Source organism: Molothrus ater, chromosome 16 (genome assembly GCF_012460135.2).
Source record: "Molothrus ater isolate BHLD 08-10-18 breed brown headed cowbird chromosome 16, BPBGC_Mater_1.1, whole genome shotgun sequence".
Taxonomy (NCBI): domain Eukaryota; kingdom Metazoa; phylum Chordata; class Aves; order Passeriformes; family Icteridae; genus Molothrus; species Molothrus ater.
In genome coordinates this window covers 9,769,211-9,787,929 of record NC_050493.2, presented here as the reverse complement: position 1 = coordinate 9,787,929, position 18,719 = coordinate 9,769,211, and the positions used below count along the sequence as shown (strand labels likewise).

The following is an 18,719-nucleotide window of genomic DNA, read 5'->3' as shown; positions in this document are numbered from 1 at the left end:
TTGTCACAAGTAAAATTGAATTTAAAAGGCAGGCAAGAGGCTGTTATAGCGACAAAAAAAAAAAAAAAAAAGAATATGAAACTAAATTAAATTTTCTTCACCTTCTGCATTCACCAATAGCACTGCACAGTGTAAGGGATTTTTTTTTTTTTTTAATTATGCAATGATAGAAACTGGATTATGGAGAGGACTCATTTCATATGACTGTAGTATAAATTGTCCCCTGGCATTCCCTGGTCGCCGGCTGCTGGTTCACGCTCTGTGCCCGGCGTGTGGGTGCCACTATGAGCTGCAGGTGCCCTTGGGAGCCAGGGCTGCAGGGCGGTGTGGTGCTGGCAAGCACGTGGCCACAGAGGAGGTTTGGGGTTTAAATTTCACATCCCCCGGTCTGGGGACAGGGCCGTGCGTGCCAGTCCACGCTCAGTGTGTGACCCGTGTGCCCCTCAGTGCTGTGTGTGACCCGTGTGCCTCACAGTGCTCAGTGTGTGACCCGTGTGCCCCTCAGTGCTCAGTGTGTGACCCGTGTGCCCCTCAGTGCTGTGTGTGACCCGTGTGCCCCTCAGTGCTCAGTGTGTGACCCGTGTGCCCCTCAGTGCTCAGTGTGTGACCCGTGTGCCCCTCAGTGCTGTGTGTGACCCGTGTGCCCCTCAGTGCTGTGTGTGACCCGTGTGCCTCACAGTGCTCAGTGTGTGACCCGTGTGCCCCACAGTGCTGTGTGTCACCCGTGTGCCCCTCAGTGCTGTGTGTGACCTGTGTGCCCCTCAGTGCTGTGTGTGACCTGTGTGCCCCACAGTGCTCAGTGTGTGACCTGTGTGCCCCTCAGTGCTGTGTGTGACCCGTGTGCCCCTCAGTGCTGTGTGTGACCCGTGTGCTCCACAGTGCTCAGTGTGTGTGACCCGTGTGCCCCTCAGTGCTCAGTGTGTGCCCCACAGTGCTCAGTGTGTGACCCGTGTGCCCCACAGTGTTCAGTGTGTGACCCATGTGCCCCTCAGTGCTGTGTGTGACCCGTGTGCCCCTCAGTGCTGTGTGTGACCCCTGTGCCCCTCAGTGCTGTGTATCACCCGTGTGCCCCTCAGTGCTGTGTGTGACCCCTGTGCCCCTCAGTGCTGTGTATCACCCGTGTGCCCCTCAGTGCTCAGTGTGTGCCCCTCAGTGCTGTGTGTGACCCATGTGCCCCTCAGTGCTCAGTGTGTGCCCCTCAGTGCTGTGTGTGACCCATGTGCCCCTCAGTGCTGTGTGTGACCCGTGTGCCCCTCAGTGCTCAGTGTGTGACCTGTGTGCCCCTCAGTGCTCAGTGTGTGCCCCTCAGTGCTCAGTGTGTGACCCATGTGCCCCTCAGTGCTCAGTGTGTGCCCCACAGTGCTCAGTGTGTGACCCATGTGCCCCTCAGTGCTCAGTGTGTGTGACCCGTGTGCCCCTCAGTGCTCAGTGTGTGTGACCCGTGTGCCCCTCAGTGCTCAGTGTGTGTGACGCATGTGTCCCTCAGTGCTCAGTGTGTGCCCCTCAGTGCTGTGTGTGACCCATGTGTCCCTCAGTGCTCAGTGTGTGCCCCTCAGTGCTGTGTGTGACCCGTGTGCCCCTCAGTGCTCAGTGTGTGCCCCTCAGTGCTCAGTGTGTGTGACCCATGTGTCCCTCAGTGCTCAGTGTGTGCCCCTCAGTGCTCAGTGTGTGTGACCCGTGTGCCCCTCAGTGCTCAGTGTGTGACCTGTGTGCCCCTCAGTGCTGTGTGTCACCCGTGTGCCCCTCAGTGCTGTGTGTGACCCGTGTGCCCCTCAGTGCTGTGTGTGACCCGTGTGCCCCACAGTGCTGTGTGTGACCCGTGTGCTGCGGTGCCCTGGCAGCCGGGGCATGGCAGCGATGCACCCGCCCTTTGCTGGGCCGTGTGACGCAATTCCCGCCCGGCCTCTGCGGGGTCCCTGGGAGCCCTGCTGGGTGGAAATGCCCTCTCTGAGCACTGCTGCTAAGCCTCGCTGGCTGCTCACTTCAACAGTAATATATAGCATCTGCGGAGGACTGGGGGGATTGTAGCAAGGATGATTAGAGGTGTAGAGAACCTGGCCTAAAAATTTTTAATTTTAAATTTCTATTTGCCTTCAACTTTCTTCTTTTTAGACAATACGATGCCTAAATTTTTAAATTTGGGCATTGTATTGTCTAAAAAGAAGAAAGTTGAAGGCAAATAGCACAACACTGAAAAAAGGTTTAACATCAAGTAAATGAATCCATTGTGGCAGTAAACCCGTGTGATATGTTAATTATTTCTACCTCTTAACTGCTGCTGGAGTTACTATTTCTGGGCTGCACAAGTTTCTCCTAGGCTTTGAGTGCACAGATAGTTTTCTAATTACAAAATTAATTTCAAGTAGATAACCACAAGACATTTCTTAAAATGTTACTTAGCAACATTGTTATCATGCTAATAGTTCAGCAATGTTACTCAACAGAATGTAAGTTCTGTCTGCAAACTGTGGAAAAACAGGCTCCGTGTTACCTGATTTCTGTGTCATCTAACACAGACTCACAGGCCTCAAACCATCGTTAAGAGGGTTGGAATCAGCCACAGCTCTTGTGCATACCTGGCTTTGTCCTATATTATTTCAAAAAACAAGCACAAATTTATGAAAGCTTTACTCATCAGTGGCAAGGTGGCTCATCTCCACCCTCCCTGAGAGGCTTATCCTTGAGACTGTAGTAAACAGAAAGCAGTATTTAACAGATATGTGTTTTGTCCTTGAGTTTGATTTTTGCATTTAGTTTTTACAACCCTCCTATGAAAGTAGTTTCAGGGACGTGGATGTACCTCACTATCCTTTGTATCCCTCTAAGTAAAAATATCTAAGAATGTTTGCAAAATCCAGTGTAAATAGTTAAGGACATTTATTTCTGTTCATACAGCAAATATACAGTTTATATTCCTGCCAACAATGGTGCAGAATATGAAAGGAAGATTTGTCAGACAGAGAACAAAATTGATTGTGTGGACACAGTGATCAGTAAAATTTCAAATGGTAAGTAAATATCAAACATGAATCAACAAAGATTTCCTTCAATTAGTAATTCTTTTCCTATTTACACTGTTAGGATGCATTTAAGTGCTGTCAACCCTTAACTGTGTGTTAAGGTTTGCTCCCTGGTCCTGTCAGTGTCACTGAATTGGACCTCCTGGCCACTTGTGGTGCTGCTGGATCAGCTGGATCAGTGTCCAAAGCACTCAGTGTTTGTTTCACCAGGAGGAGGGGAGCACTGCTGGGCTCCTGTGAGCATTACCACTGCACCCTTTCCTTACCCATTTTTCAGTGTCACAGGGAGTTTTTTCTGTTAGAAAATAGGAAATGTAAAGTACACACTAATCAGATTGCAAATAATCCTGCTAAGTGGTTAGTGATACAGATGAAGAAACCTCATGGTTTACCAATCAGAAGAAAGAACCAAATTAATAAATACTTAATTTCATGGTGGTAGGGTGGGGTGAACCAATGAAAGGGACCTGGGGGATTACAGGATGATCCTGATAGCTGCAGCCTCTGGAGAAGGCTCTCTTCAAACTCTCTTCGAGAGTTTGAAGGAGCTGGAGGATCTCTTCAAACAAGATTCTGCAGAGGCTCCACTTGTTCCTCCCAGGAATGACTGTGTGATAAGGTAGGCACCAGCACTTCCCTCAATAGTGCTGTGCGGAAAAGGCGTTTGACATGACTTCCACTAGACCACAGCAGTCATCTGGGCCTTTCGCATTTCAAACTCTTTTTTGTTTCTTCAGGCTCAGCTGAGGGCCTCTTGAAAGCAGGACTACAATCCAAGGAAAAACGAAGGAAAACTGTTCTGTTCCTGCAGATGTGAGAAGGGCGGTCATGCAGCCGCTGAGACATGGGCAGGAATGACCGAGGAGGAGGCACAGCTGGCACGACATCCACCAGAAGCCGTTGCTGGGGCCGGAGGAGCCGCTGCCGCCGGTGCGAGAGCCGTGGCTGGGTACCGCGCTCGGGGGCAGCGGGGACCCGCCCGGGGGCGTGGCTCTACTGCTGCTGGGCGCGCACCGCAGCTCTGCGGAGACGCCATGCCCGGGGCTCGGCGGGTCGGGCTCCCTGGAGGGTCCCGGGGCCGGGGCTCCGCCTTCCCCTAAAAATGAGGGGAGAGTTCCCGCCTCCGTGGACCCACCAAGGCACGGACGGGGTTCGAACCCGTGATCTTCGGTTTACGAGACCGACGCCTTACCACTTGGCCACCGCGCCTGCGTTAAGTGCTCTCCCTGACGCCTTTCTATCGCTGGCGCCACTCCCGCACGCCCGCCCACGGCCCGCCCTCGCGCGCGCCTGGGCTGCCACCTGCCGGGGGCGCGAGGCGCTGAGGGCGCGGCGGCGGCGGCTGAGGGGGCGGAACGGGAGGGAGGGACCGACCCGGACTGCCCCCGCTCCCGGTCTCCTTCTGGCCCTCGCTCTCCCTTCGTCTCCCTCCGGCTCTCGCTCTTGGAGCTGCCAGGAGCCTCCCCTCTGGCTGTGGAGGCGTTCTGAGGGCAGCGCCCCTGCAGCGTCCGCCCCGGGGCTGTGAGGGCGCGGTACCCGCAGGCGGCACTCGAGGCCTCACATCGGCTAGCACGGCCAGGAGAGGGAGAAAAAAGCGGGATTAAAGTTCTCCTTCTCCAAGAAGAGAATGCAAAACGTTGGGATAACTAAATGGTAAATACTGAACTAAAAACACTTGCTGCCTGGTAGCTGTTCCCTCAAAAAACTCAGTGTTGTGAATTGCAGAAAAGATACTAGATATTTTCTAGACAGGATCTCCTAGATTTTTACAAGTGTGACGTGAAAACAAAGGTTTTAGTTTTCATTTAATGTGTTGTGGAGGTCTGTTTAAATTTTCCATGAAACTGTTGCTTGATATCCAAGTTTTATATTCCTTTTGGTGTGGTTTTGGTTTCCCCGTGGAAGAAGCATGTGAACATATTGCAGAGGTGCCATTGTAAAGGTTTAGATCAGAGTACTGATTTGGTAGTGCTGTAATGCAGCATTGCAAGGTTGATATAGAACCAAAATAACTTCACTTGGAAGGGACCTTCAAAGGTCCTCTAGTTGAACCACCCTGCAGCGAGGAGGGGAATATTTATGTATCCTTTTGGGATGTTCTTTGAACTGTCATCATGGAAAGTCATGCTTGATGCCTTGAATGTATGAAAATGTTTTAGTTCTTTAAAATTTATGATTTGTTAGTTTGTCTGTGATAACTATATGCTTGCCTGTATTTAAACAGAGTGATTTGAATGAGCTTGCCCTGCAGTGAAAAGTGTTTAATTTAAATTACCTTACTGGATAGTCAGCCCTTGTAAAGCTGCCCTGAAAGTGACCTGGTTTTCCAGTCCCTATGGGCATAACTGATGGCCTGGCAATCTGAATGCTTCCTGGAATTTATCTGCTAGTCTTGTTCATCACATGCCCTCATCTGGACTATGGAAAGCTAGGAAATGAGAACAGCACTGTTGTATTCTGCTGTCTTGTCAGTGTAATCACTGCATTTCGAAGTGTGATGGCACGTAGGAGTGGAAGCTGTCTCCCTCAGCTCTCACACCTGTAATGTTTATGAACGGGTGACCTCAGAGAGCCACTTATCTCCCCTGGCTGAAGGAGTTACTCTTGGTATTAGCAAGCTGGCAGCAGAAAGGAGTTCAGTTTTAACCATTCATGTTTGACTGATGAGATACCATTTCTGACCTACTTGCTTATTACAAAATATGCTCTTTTATGTGCCACACTTGCCAGTTGTAACTTGTCATCACAATTCTTGTGCAGCTCACATCTGTGTTTATTAATGGTTTTTGATGCTCATGAGCTGAGAGGTAATTTTGTGGTGAGTGGAAGGAATATTTGAATTGTTGGTGGAATTAATGTGGGTTTTATGTCTTCAAATGCACTACATTGTAATAAATGTATTTGCTTGGCATTGGGAACAGTATTTAATGGTAAATCAACTTCTATTGATCAAGTTCTTCTTAACTGTATGGGGAGATGGAAACTTCAATTTGAATTCATATAGGTCTTCTAACTAGATTAAGAGGAAATTCTTGATCAGGTTTAAAAAAATTGTCTACTCTCTGAGCCTAACTTCCTTAGTGTGCCTGGAGAAACTGCTTCTATCTAAACAAAGTGTTGTTTAATGGTGAGCTGATTTGTCACAATAGTTTTAATAATTAAAAAAGTTAACTTGATTTAAAAAAACCTTAGTTGCCCTTCCAATGTCTGGATACTTTTGTTTGGAAGTGTCTTTTATGCTGGCCCTTACCCTTGTTTGAGCTGGGTGTTAAAGCCTTTCCTCCATGCTGAATCCTGCTTGTGCATTAAGGGCTGGTCTCTGACACAAGCTTCTTTTAAATACAACGTGGCTTTTCAAAAGGGAAGTCTTAGAGGACTCTGTGGCTGATTTGGTGTCTGTTTCCACGTGAAAACAAGGCCTTTCAACACATTCCCTGACTCTTCTGAGATACATGCAGGGGAACAATCCTATTTATGTAGGTGTGGTGCAATTGAGTTTTATATAGACTTGCTATGGGATGCTGAGGAGCTGTTGCAGCTACTTGAGCTTTGACTTTGTCTTAGCTGTATGAAAGAATGTTTCTGTTCACTATTTTACTTTCTGATCCACAGCACTTGTCTTGGAAGGGGTTCAAGAATGATGCAGTAGATGGCAGAATGGCCCTGCAGTCCTTTTTCTGCACAGAAGACTGGAGACTCACAGGTAATTTTTTTACATGAAGGGAAATATTTATCTTAGAGTTTCTCATTTCATTTATGGATAAATACTTGAAGAAAAAAACCCCAGGCCCTGGCTGTTGGTTCTCAGAAGCTCTAATTTGTTACTTTGATTTTGCATTAAGAATGTCTTGGTAAAGTTGCACTAAACTTTGAGGTGTGGGGAAATCCATGTGACTTCTTTGCCATCAAAGAAACATCTCCTACTTGAGACACTCCAAATACTCTAAGAAATATGTTCCTCTAGCAACATCTGTACAATAACAACAAGCCAGTAGGCAGGAGCAAATGGTATTGAATGTGGACAGAGTAAAGGCAAATGTGCTGCTGGCCCTCTGTAGAGCATGTTTGAATAAACTGAGTTTTTATTGAAAATCAAGGTTTAGCCTGTGGAAGAAGTTCACTCAGCATAATCTCAAGTTTTATCAAGCCTTGTTTTGTGTTTACATCAAATAGTAATATGAACACAGCTTGTGAAAGAAGGTTATGTGTTTGAATTTTGTCCCTGTAAAACAATGAAGCCCCCTGACTGTCAGCTGGCAGCAAAACAAGTGCTTTATCTCTGTTACACTCCAGCTGTAATTTCTTTAATGCACAAACACGTGGTCAAAAAGTGCTGCACTTGTTTTGCAATATTTGTGTTTGGTGTGTGATATCAAAGGTAAGTTTGTGGCACATACAGCCTACAAACTTTTAGAATGGTTAAAGTTCACAGATAAAATGTATTATATGAAATTTACAGTGTTTATTAGTAGTTTTTAATTTTTTCAGTTTTACCCACTTAATTACTACTTACTATGGAGTTTTTAATATTTGGCCAAATATCAAAATTTCTGATGTTATCAGTGTAGAACAGACTTTAATGAGGAAAGGGTGGGTGATTAGTACAGGACTGCCTTCACAAGGGGAAGTGTAACACTAAATATTTAAATGAAACAGCTTCATCTTCAAAAGAAGCTTGTGCAAACAGCTCGTAGCTCATTCTCCTGAAAAAAATCCGCTCAGGTGTTCCAGAAACTGAGCAGAATGCAAATCAAAAATACAAAATCTCACAACTCAACACATTTTGAAAACCTTGGAAGGATTTGGGAAAATCATGTATTGAAGTGCATTCCAAGAGGTTTGTAGTGAGAGGACAAGGGGGAACGGATTCAAACTGGGGATGCTGAGGTCCAGGAGTGACTGACCCAGAGCAGCTGTGGCTGCCCCACCCCTGCAGTGTCCCAGGCCAGGCTGGACAGGGCTTGGAGCAGCCTGGGATAGTGGAAGGTGTCCCAGCCCGGGGCAGGGAACAAGATGAACGTCAAGGTCCATTGCAACCCAGGCCATTCTATGAGTAAATGATGCTAGATGAAAAATTGCTGAAAGAAAGGGAAATCCAAACCTAAGCTTCAAGGGTTCAGGAAGTCTCTGTTCTTAGAGATTTTGGTTCTGATTTTAAAGACAAGCCATAATTCTTTTGGGGTTTGTCTAAGTGCAGATTCATTCTTACTCCTTTTTGTGAGAAAGGTACTTAGAACATAGGCCAAATGTATCAGACCCATAAAATTCAGAATGATATTTTCATTTTAAGTAGTAACCATGGACAAATGAACACAGTTTTCCTTTTTTATTTGAGACACTTAGCAAAAATGCTGAAATATCAAACATTTCCTCAGTAGCTACAATATTGCCACTATGTACAAAATATTTGATAAATGTAGTACACATATAAAAATACAGTATGCATTACATATATACAGTACAATGTGCAAAACATATGGCATTCAAACATATGGAATTGATTTTAGGGGTGCAAACAGCAAATACAAAGGCATCATGGTTCTAGAAAGGCAATACATAAACTGACGCCCTGATTGCCATAATTTGCATTTAGTAAAGTAGTGCTTAAATGAAGAGGGCCCCAGAGACAGGTGTTTATCTTCTTCTTTTCACAAAATGAGATGCTAAGACATAATTATGACTATGAAAATAAGAAGAGAAACACCTACTTGGGCTAGCGTTATTTCTACTGCAAGCAGTACTGTGAAGAAAATCCTATCTGGAAAAAAAAGCCTGTGCTATTAGTTACTACAAATTTCTCAAACAACAAAAACAAATCTGTACTGTTAAACATCAAAAACAGCTTTGAAAATATCTACATCCTCAATTTTAAAAAAGTACGGATAACACTTTTGGGGACTTAATTTCCTATGTTTTAAAATACAAAGTGCCTCCTTTGGCAATATAAATGGCAATGCTTTGGTTGCTATTTAAATTTTTATATTATTATAATTTATTTTAGGCTGTCTTTTGAATATCTGAGCTGTATAATTTTATAAAAATAGTGTGATTATATAGTTATTAACCATTCCCTGCTTTCTTTTTGAGAATTTGCTCTCATAGCTAGAATGGCTTTTTTTGGCTAGATTTCTACAAATACATTTATGCACTTTTAACTTAAAAACACTTTCTATTCAGTGCTGGACACTACAGAATGATGTAGGTGTCTCTTTTTTGCACTTTATTCCTAGCAAACTGGTATAAAAGGAATATTTGAGATTATTTCAGGTTTTAATGGATGCTCTTCATTGGCCATGTATATACTATATGTAACTCAATTCCACAGATCTCACATGAAATACCCTCTGGGGTATGGTCTAGAAGTCACTGAAAGGTGATTTCATAGACCACAATACAAAGAGTTTCAACAGAACATTTATTAGAGATAAGTGGAAGATTTTTTTCCAGTTTTAATAGAGTTTGCTTTAAGTTTATAATACACTTAAGATGCCATCCAAATAATAATGGTTTACATCGGTGAACTTTCCTGTGTTTGGATTACATAATGCCCTTCCAGTTCAATGTATCCTGTAATTGCAGTTTCTCTGCCTTGAAAGTAGTTCAGCAGCTTGTACTTGTGTTCTGATTACAGTGCCTACACTTTTGAGGCACCTGAATGTTTGAGATTATGTAACAGAAAAAGTTTAATATTGACACTTCTCTTTGGATCACCATCTTCTCTGAACATGACTCTTGTTGGTGAATTTAGAAATACTTGGGAAATAAATGTCAGTATTAAGTAGTGATCATTTCTAAAAGCTGTGGCCTCAGCTTTTTAAAGTTCTGATTCTGCAGGTCTGCAAGCCCATATTGCTGGATTACATTTTAAATTTCTGTAGAGAACAACTGCCATCAATTAATTTTATTGTCAGAGAGAGTATGACAATGCTTTTTTAACTATTTCTAAAGTTAAACAAAATTTTGCCTGTAAACTTCCTTGCTGTAACTGATGCTGAAGGACACTAAAAGTGTGCAGCAAATTCCATTTCTCTACTGAACACAGGATGTGACTCCTCCTGAGTAACACGAGCCTAGGAAAACATTGTCTGAGCTCTCTCTGTCTAGATGTGTAAACAACCAACTTTTGATTTTCATACTGATTAAAAGGTTTTCTTAATTACTTTGAAGGACCCACTAACACCACATTTGATAGGATGCATTCTGTTAGTATACTGCAGCCATTAAATGGCAAATTTAGTGCCAGTGCATTCCTTTGCAACTGTTCTCTTAATGAGAAGGATTCAGTTCTGTGCAGTCAAACTGCACAGTCACAATTAAATTTCTAAGATGTATTTGTGCTACAAAAACTTTCATGTAAAACATGCACACACAAAAGTCTAAGCAAAACCTATTTCTGCCATAAACAGGCATATACAACTATGGCAAACATATCACATTTCAGAACAAAGTCTAAAGCAAACCATTGTATATAAGGTTCAATACACAATTCTGAAATGTACAGAAAAGTAATCACACATTCCCTACACTAGAATATTTGTACTTCAGAAACTAAAATGATCCCTTAATTTTTATTTTTTTTCAAATAGACGTTCAGAGCAGAAAGCTATACCGTACTGATAACAAGACATCTCACCTGTTTGGTTTTATTTCTGCACAAAGATTCCTATGGATTAATTAACATTCTACACTGCCAATAAGGGTAATTTTGTAGCAAGATGACTTTGCCAGTTTCAAGCTGTATTTACATGCACATCAAAAATGACAGTACAGTTGCTCTAGGTTAATTTCTCCTCTAAAAATTAATTTACTTGCCTCTCATTTAATCAGGAGGCAGGGTCAAAAAGGGATAACTCTAACCACACATATATTGTATGATGTCTGGTGTATCACACATAATAAACTGACAGTACTGCAGAACACTAAATTTCATTCAGAGTTGTTCCTATCAGACCAAGAGTCCTTAATTCTTATTCTCGTAACAGCCGAGGGCACTTCGTATCTCAGAGTATCAGCTCCCAAGACTGGATGATGAACAGGAATGCAAAGAGTTGAATGTGAAGTGTTCACTGTTATTGAGAAGTCCTATACCATCAAAGCTTAAGGCAGACAGTCCACATGTAATGTTGTACTCAAGTATTGTAGGCACAGCAAGAAGGAATAAGGAATTATGTCTTTCAACTGTGTGTAGTGAAAATCTCCAAAGATTGTTTTCTTGTACTTGGTTTCATATTACAGTAATTCTTGGCCAGTAATACCAGTGAAGATACATAATGATTTAAAGTGCTGGAATTGACAGGATGCAAACATATGGTATCAGTTCAAACCCTGAATCAATGATGGAATCCATTATTTTATCTGAAGCCAATGGAACTCTGTCATATCAGTAAACCAGACTGTGTTATATCTGGAGATGCAAATTTTCAGTTAATTCCATAACATTTTCTGACAAAAGTATTTGTTTGATTTTAACATGATTGTGTTGTGTTTTAATTTTTGAAAAATGTGGTGAAGGTTGCTAAGTGGATACCAGCTACTTACTGTTTTCAGTATTTCTTTGATACGTATCATTATTCTAAGAAGTAGGCAAAAGCTTCAGGGCATTTTTCATTCAATCCTACAAAACTTTATTTTTGAAACTTACTGAGGGAAGAACCATGAGGAAAGAACCATGCAATGAGATCAGTTTTCAGACTAGAAAACATACAATATTTCCACATTTCAGGAAACGAGGAGTGTTTCCTTTTATCGTAATTTAGGAATTCCCTAATAGGAAATTCCAATTTTGTGTTTGATATTAACCTCCATCATCTATGGCAACATTTAACAGCTATTACCTGAGAGACAACCATAGAATGTCAAAGTATATTAGTTCTACTTGATTTTTTTTGTTTTTCTAACTGCTTTCAAAATAGACTCTGAAAACAACAACTAAGGGCTTTAAAACAACAAAAAAATATTCATGTGCTGTGCTGTGAGGTAAGAGCTTCATTTTTGCTATTCTCTGTTTCAGATATGCAATATGCCTTCTTACCACAAACAGTACATTCTGATCCTGGTGTTTAGGATTTGCACTGAGCAGCTTCTCTGTTGGTTTCCCTGATGTTATGTAGTGGCAGACAAAGCTGTTCAACAGACAAAGTGTTCCTTAAGAAATTATGGTTGTCCTGTCAGCACTGTCCCCTGCAACTTGATCTCATCCTACAAACATCTTTTATTGAGGGCATTGGGACTATTCTTGCATAGATGCTTGCAGGATTGTAGTATACAACACTATTAATTAAACTTTTCTACTTCCTCAAACTTTTCTAGTATGCTGAGATACTGGATTCAATGATCTAACAAATATCCTCAAACACAAAGCAAAATAGGATATTTACTTCCATTATAATAATCTCTTGTTTGAAGACCACTGTGTTCCCCTCTGTTCACAAAAATAAGCTATATAAAGTTAAAAGAGTATACAAATAACTGTCCGATATACACATTAAAACCTAGCTATTAAATCCAGAGCATTGCTATAGAAAATTCAGTGTTCTCAATATTACCTGGCATTAGCTACAGTGGATTTCTTGCAATTAATATCCCTTTGGATGCAGGTAAATTCCTCCCTCATGATTAAAGAATGGGGGAAGTGTTTTAAAATCCACAAAAGCAAAATATAAAAACAATTTGAACAAATTAAGAGACTAGATATATGAAATTTCACTGAACCAGCCAGTGCTTCTATTTGCCTTTGCCCTCACAATTAGTTCTGAACCTGGCTCAGGCTTTCCACAGGAACAATGAAGTGCAGTGATACCTCCCCTCCCCCAGCCATTTGCTCACTGGGTCACTACAGAGAACTGCCATCTCACTCTCAGTTTAGTCATGTTGTGCTGCTCATTTAAGCATTACAAAGTCAGAGACGTAACTTCTCTCCTAAATATTTCTGGTACATTTACCTTGGGCTACTTTTAATCACGAAGTACAATCATCCTTTCTTGACTTGTGAAATACAGCTTCCAGAGGGCCCTGATCTGTATTACTGATAGGTGCATAAAGTGATTCACTGTTGTAAACTTGAAAATCAATAAGGAATTAGCTTCAAGCATTTGTTCTTCCAAACATTACTGTCTTAGTTTATGTTAACTGCAATCAGAATGGTTTCATAATGGACCTCTGCTGTAGAGAGACTTGCAGGTCGTGTTCTCATTGGCTATAGCTTAATCCCAGTGCAACTGTAGATCTTGTGGATCTAGAAAGTCAGTGGAAAACACGCTCGGGGCAGCAGAACTGAGAGGGGTGAGTCCAGATGAGGAGCTGGGCATTGTAATGTCCAGCCATTCCATATTGTCCAAATTTGTATCAGGCAGGTCAAGAGACAGACAAGAATTATTAGCAGTAAACTGTGGGTCAGATGTTTCCATGGGTGAATGAGAGTGATCTAAAATGCTGGAGTGATTAAGCAGATCATTCTGGAGGTCTTCAATTAAAGAAAATGACTCTCTGTCCTCATTACTGCTTGTCAGTTGAGGAATTTCATTACCTGATGGTAAAGTTCCATCCAAGAGGGCTTCGAGCTGGTTTTCCAAACTTATAGACAAGCTGGTTGTTGGTTCTAAGGCCACAGGAGGAGGGGCCATTTGGATCTGCGGAGGTGGACGGGATATCACCGTGTTCACTGGCATTGTAGTGATGTTGGCTGTTACTGGTCTCATTTTAGATATGGGAGATGGTTCTTCTTTTATTGGAAGGGAAATCTCTGGAATAAAAAAAACCCACTGTTGAATTCAAACAGATAATGACATAATATCCTCCTACTGAGAAATTCCAGCCCATTTTGGGATGCATCCATAGTGAATTAAGTGCAGTAACAGTCACTGTGCTGCTCCACTCATATTCACATACATCAGACTCTGGCATGGCCTCCATGAACCACAGAGTATTTTAAACAAGTCCCAGAGTTCTGCTTTCAGTGATAGCTCAGCAAATTAGCATGAGTATTGATGAAAAAAGGAATGTATCTCTAGATGTTACCTTAACCTCCTTCATGTTTACAGTTCTTCTCATTAACTGGAATAATTATGGAACCAACACGTTTCCCTGTATAGAACCAATTTTCAGTTTCATCCCTGTTTAGTACTGTCCACATTGGTTAATTAAGAGTCCATGAGATGAAATGATGTGATTAGGAAGCATTTATTCCCAATTCTAGAATCTAAAACTACACTTCTGTCAAGAAGTTCCATATAAGACTGTGGCAGTAAAAAGAAGGGGAAATAAAGCCTAAGTTCCAATTTATTCTTAGATGTGAATGAAGCCCAAAAACAAGACAGACAAATATGCAGATAAATCCTCTAGCACAAGTGATGTTCCCAGCAGAAAAAATATACCTGACAATATATTTTGTGCTGGTTTTCCAAGCAAAAACCCACAGCCTTCTCACTCTCCTGAAGTACATTAGTAAACGAAACGTTTTTCAGTGCAGAGCTTACTTACATTAAGTGCAACAGGCCTGAATGCTTTACTATGTTTTTTTCATAAAGACGATCATTAATTTAGCTTGAGTTGTTGAATACTCAAGTTACTTATCTCAGTCTACTCACATTTTCTGCAGGTGACCTTGCAATTTGCATTGAAAAAAACCCAAAAAACTCTGATGTTTAGAATATGGCTGAAGTCTTCCAGTAGCCTAGAACCAGACCCTCAGCCCTGGCATTCCCTCTTGTCAAGATCCTTTTATGACAGCAGTTACAAACCCTTCTCTTAATTGAATCACTTGGCACCACAACATCTCCCACTATTGTAATGGCTTCTTGGGCTACTAAGCCTAATTCTGGCTGAAAGCCTCTTCCTTCTACTGCTGAGCTACTCTGTTCATTACTTTAGTTATATCAGTGCCTTTCTGATAGCTCCCTTATGTTAACTGACACAAAGTTGTTATTCATTAATATCTCCATATAGTTCATGCACACTTTTCCCAGTAATGTATCTTTGATGTTTATAGTTGATAACTCATGGTTATATTTAATGAAATTTTACTATCAACGTGCTAGAACTCTTACCTTATTCTATTCTTTGTATAATTTCAATAAACATGTTATGGACTTGCTCAACCTTTCCCATTTTGATAAAGTATGTCTGTGCTAACCTAAGGTGTTATTTTAATGATTTGAATGCTGTAGAGATTATTGTAAAGGTCTACCAGAGCTAGTTTGCAAGCATGAAGTTCCACAGCAGGTTGACTCTATGTGTTTTGGTAAATGTTTTCTTTAATAAGGAACCAAGCAAACTTTCAAAAATTTAGTTTCATTCAGGCTAGCTAGATTCTAACTCCTAAAAGAATTCTCATTTGATTATAGCAGTGAGTTTTTATTACCAGGTTTTAAATCTTTACATCACACAGCTGTCAATGAGCTTACCTCCACTCTTGATGAGAATATCAAAAAGATCATCCATCTGCTGACTGTGTGCACTGGAAATCTGTAGTGCAGGAGAACAGGGTTATTCTCTTTCATGTGGGATTTTTTCCTATGCTTATTTTTCCTAGTTTCTATCAACAGTATGTAAGTACTAATCTATAATAAAAACTAAAATCCTTAATAGGAAATTGTCTAGCTAGAAAACAGATACTTTGGAGAGACATTTGCAATCTCTGTACTTGGTTTCAGTACAAAGGAATAGGGAAAAAGCATGACAAAGACTTCATGAAGGCCACCTAGGGGAGAGGTGCAGGAAGCCAGGGATCAGGAGAGTTACTAACCCCATTTTGTACCAGGATAATCATAACTGCAGCACTTTGGGCTTGCAAACCCTGCTCTGTTGTCTCTCAGAGATAGCCTGTAAATGTCAGTCATGTAAGATGCATTTTATTAGGTGTCTTTGGGGTTTCTTCCCAATTTGTAGATTTATATTCTTTTATTTTTTAAGGGGGAGGAGTAAGCTTTCAGGAACTGCTCATCTTTGTTTTAAACAGCCATTCCCTAAATAACTGAACCTTAAGCAAAAGGTAAGAAAACCCTCCACAAACCCACTCATTCAAAAAGTCGAGAAAAAGTGAGACTTTCATGAAGCTCTGAAGAAGTGTTTTAAACCAGTGCTTGTACTCCAGGGATGGGAAGTGATTGCATCAGGAGATCCAGTGGGGAGCCCCTGGCTGGCTGTAGTGATAGAGTGACCTAAGACAACCTGTGTGCCCTCACTGTGGGGACGTCCCACGTGTGCAAGGACACAGGAAAGGGCATTAGGCACCCATAGCTGTGCCTCAGATCTGCCACCACAAAAACCCAACCAACACAAGGGGCTACAAGTTTTTGTCTTTTGGGATCATTCTGAAACGCACAAAATTAGGAACACTCATTATTACTCATACTGGCAGAGCACTACACAGGGTTATTCACCAAGATCACTCAATACAGACTCTTTTCAAGCAAGCACCTATGCTCATGTTTGCCTGTGTGTATAAACACATTCACACACATTCTCAAGTTTACTCACTTTGGAAAATACAAACATATTTCCTCTCTTAAGGTGGGTTTGGGTATCACACATTCTCAAAGCAACTCATCTGAAGGCTAGTTACTGTTAGTACCAGCAGCAGCATTATCCCAATTGGATGTGTTGCCAGCTGGGAACTGTAAGACTTATTTACATAAATGCTGCTTTAATTAAAGAACAGTGAAACAGGAGTCCTGCAGTTAAACACAGTTATGAAACTAGTGACAGGGTATGTTAGAAAATCGTGACACCGAACAAAAAAAATCAAAACCTAAAACAAGCAATGGTTTTGGTAATTATAGAGAAAAGCTTTGGTTTTAAGAGCCTAAAGAAAACAAGTACCTCACGCTGTGATGGCTGAATACTGCGGGTCTGTTTTATGGCCTCTTCGTAACGAGGAGGATCTTTTGTCTTGGACACTGTGTTGTTGAAGAGGGGCTGCTGAACAATGTAAGGCTGGGCTTGAGATGGAGACCCAGGCTGCATGAAATAACAAATAATGACTAAATAATGTGATTTAGTGAATTGAGGATGTATCAAGCTCTACAGATTGTTCTATTTTGTCACATCAGTCCATGTATTAGAGTAATCAGAGGGATAAAATAAATTTCTTTCTCCCTCTCTCTAACACATATGCACATTTCAGCATTATTTCAATCTACAAAACATTCTTCCTTGAGTGAACTGCCATATGTAAACAGTCACATGTTATATTAGAATAATCATGTAAACATGAACTTTATGGAAGATTGTTAGGATATCCTTACCTTGTTGGGAGCAGCAGGTCCATTCTGCACAGAAGGAACCTGATTACCACCAGGGTGAATGTTAGAGTTTGATGTTTTATTAATAAAAGATTGTGAAGGTGTTGAAACTGGTGCAGTCTGATAGGAAAATACTGCATTTGATGTGGCAGGTGGAAAAACCTGAAAAGGATTAACAGATCAGTCTCAGATTGTGGGTTTTTTATTTTTAAAAAAAGGTAACATTGGATATATTACATTAATGAAATAGAAGACCTTTTTTTCTAAAACACTTGATTGCTAAAATTCCCTATGAAGTAAATGTTATTTATACTTATTTTTCCTTTAAGTGGAATAATTTTTAAATTCAGAACAGTTAGTTTCTGAAAGAAACTTTGTGCTCTGACATACTTTCTTTCATCACTCATTACTAAAAATATTTTCCTGCAATTTTCTAGGAAGCATGAGGAAAGTGTATGGAACAGTTCAATAGCATATCCATGGTTTCCCCATCTAGTGGACAGTCAATAACATGAGCTTATTTCTGACCTGATACAAACTGTACATATATCCACATTTGCCCTCTCCTGCCAGTTTTAAGACAGAATGGTTTGTCTGTCATATAATTCTAATTTTTTTTTGAAAGTAACTACAGATATCTATGAGGATTGAGGGAGAGGCAAAAGATAAAACTGATGAACATGGGTATGAACTATAAGTTTGGTTACTGGTATATGACACTTTTTATTTCTTCAACTGGTAGTCGACATACTCATTGCAAATGATTCCCAGCAGAATCCTGTTTCTCATAGTTTTGAGTTAAAGGGAGATTAAGAGAAACTACGAATGCATCAGCATTGTAATGCTGTTGTAAATTCAGTATCACTCCCAAATACCTTTATAACAAAGGTGACAAATCTTAGGTCATGGATGGAGAGAGGTAGATGTAATGCTGAATGCATGAGGGGTGTCCTGATCTGTTGTATCCCATTGATATTTTCATTTTAATGTTAAATGTGCAACAGCAGGCTGCAAACTCTGCTGGGAACTGTGGTCTTCATGACAACTGATCTGAATAGCGGGGAGGACTGGAGAAAATGTCCTACAGACATTTCAAGGAACTTGGAGGCAGCAATGGCAGCAAGCTGCCAGTCTCTGGTACAAGTACATGCCTCAGGATGACTGGAAAACTTCTCTATAGGACCTGTTACATTAACAAGGTAAGATTAGCCCCTCACCAAATCCCAGAGAACCTGCTTTAGATCTGCTTTTTGGATGTATGTCAGTTTTGACTCCTGGAGGATAGCCTCAATGTCCATGAAATTACATAGATTGAACAAGCAGTCTGAAAAGTATTGATGCTCCTTTAGCTGTGTCCCCTTTATTACCCAGCTCTAGAGAATGGCAATGCACAATCATGCATCCTCTAAGTTAAGTTCTGATCTGCAACAAGAGCCCAAGCAGAGGCAGGTAAGGTTAC

The 18,719-nt window shown here is 41.3% G+C and overlaps 1 protein-coding gene, 1 long non-coding RNA gene and 1 other non-coding gene across 7 annotated transcripts in view; 1 reads left to right on the top strand and 2 right to left on the bottom strand.

The window, feature by feature from the left end:
- Positions 1-4,157: 4,157 nt before the first annotated feature.
- Positions 4,158-4,229, bottom strand: TRNAT-CGU (transfer RNA threonine (anticodon CGU)). The gene has a single exon. It is a non-coding gene; the product is annotated as a tRNA-Thr (tRNA).
- Positions 4,230-4,327: 98 nt separating this feature from the next.
- LOC118692623 (uncharacterized) lies at positions 4,328-18,414 on the top strand. Its single transcript, XR_004981176.1, has 3 exons — positions 4,328-4,673; positions 6,633-6,723; positions 18,265-18,414. It is a non-coding gene; the product is annotated as an uncharacterized LOC118692623 (long non-coding RNA).
- The window catches only part of MRTFB (myocardin related transcription factor B), a 67,305-nt gene continuing 56,917 nt past the window's right edge, over positions 8,332-18,719 (bottom strand). For all 5 annotated transcript variants that reach the window (XM_054516621.1, XM_036392565.2, XM_036392562.2 and 2 more), the window contains 4 exons: positions 17,264-17,422; positions 16,839-16,976; positions 15,422-15,482; positions 8,332-13,761 (listed from right to left, as the gene is read on the bottom strand). In XM_054516621.1, coding sequence (XP_054372596.1) covers positions 13,223-13,761; positions 15,422-15,482; positions 16,839-16,976; positions 17,264-17,422 — 897 coding nt within the window. In that variant the 3' untranslated portion in view covers positions 8,332-13,222. The remainder of the gene's footprint in view (positions 13,762-15,421; positions 15,483-16,838; positions 16,977-17,263; positions 17,423-18,719) is intronic.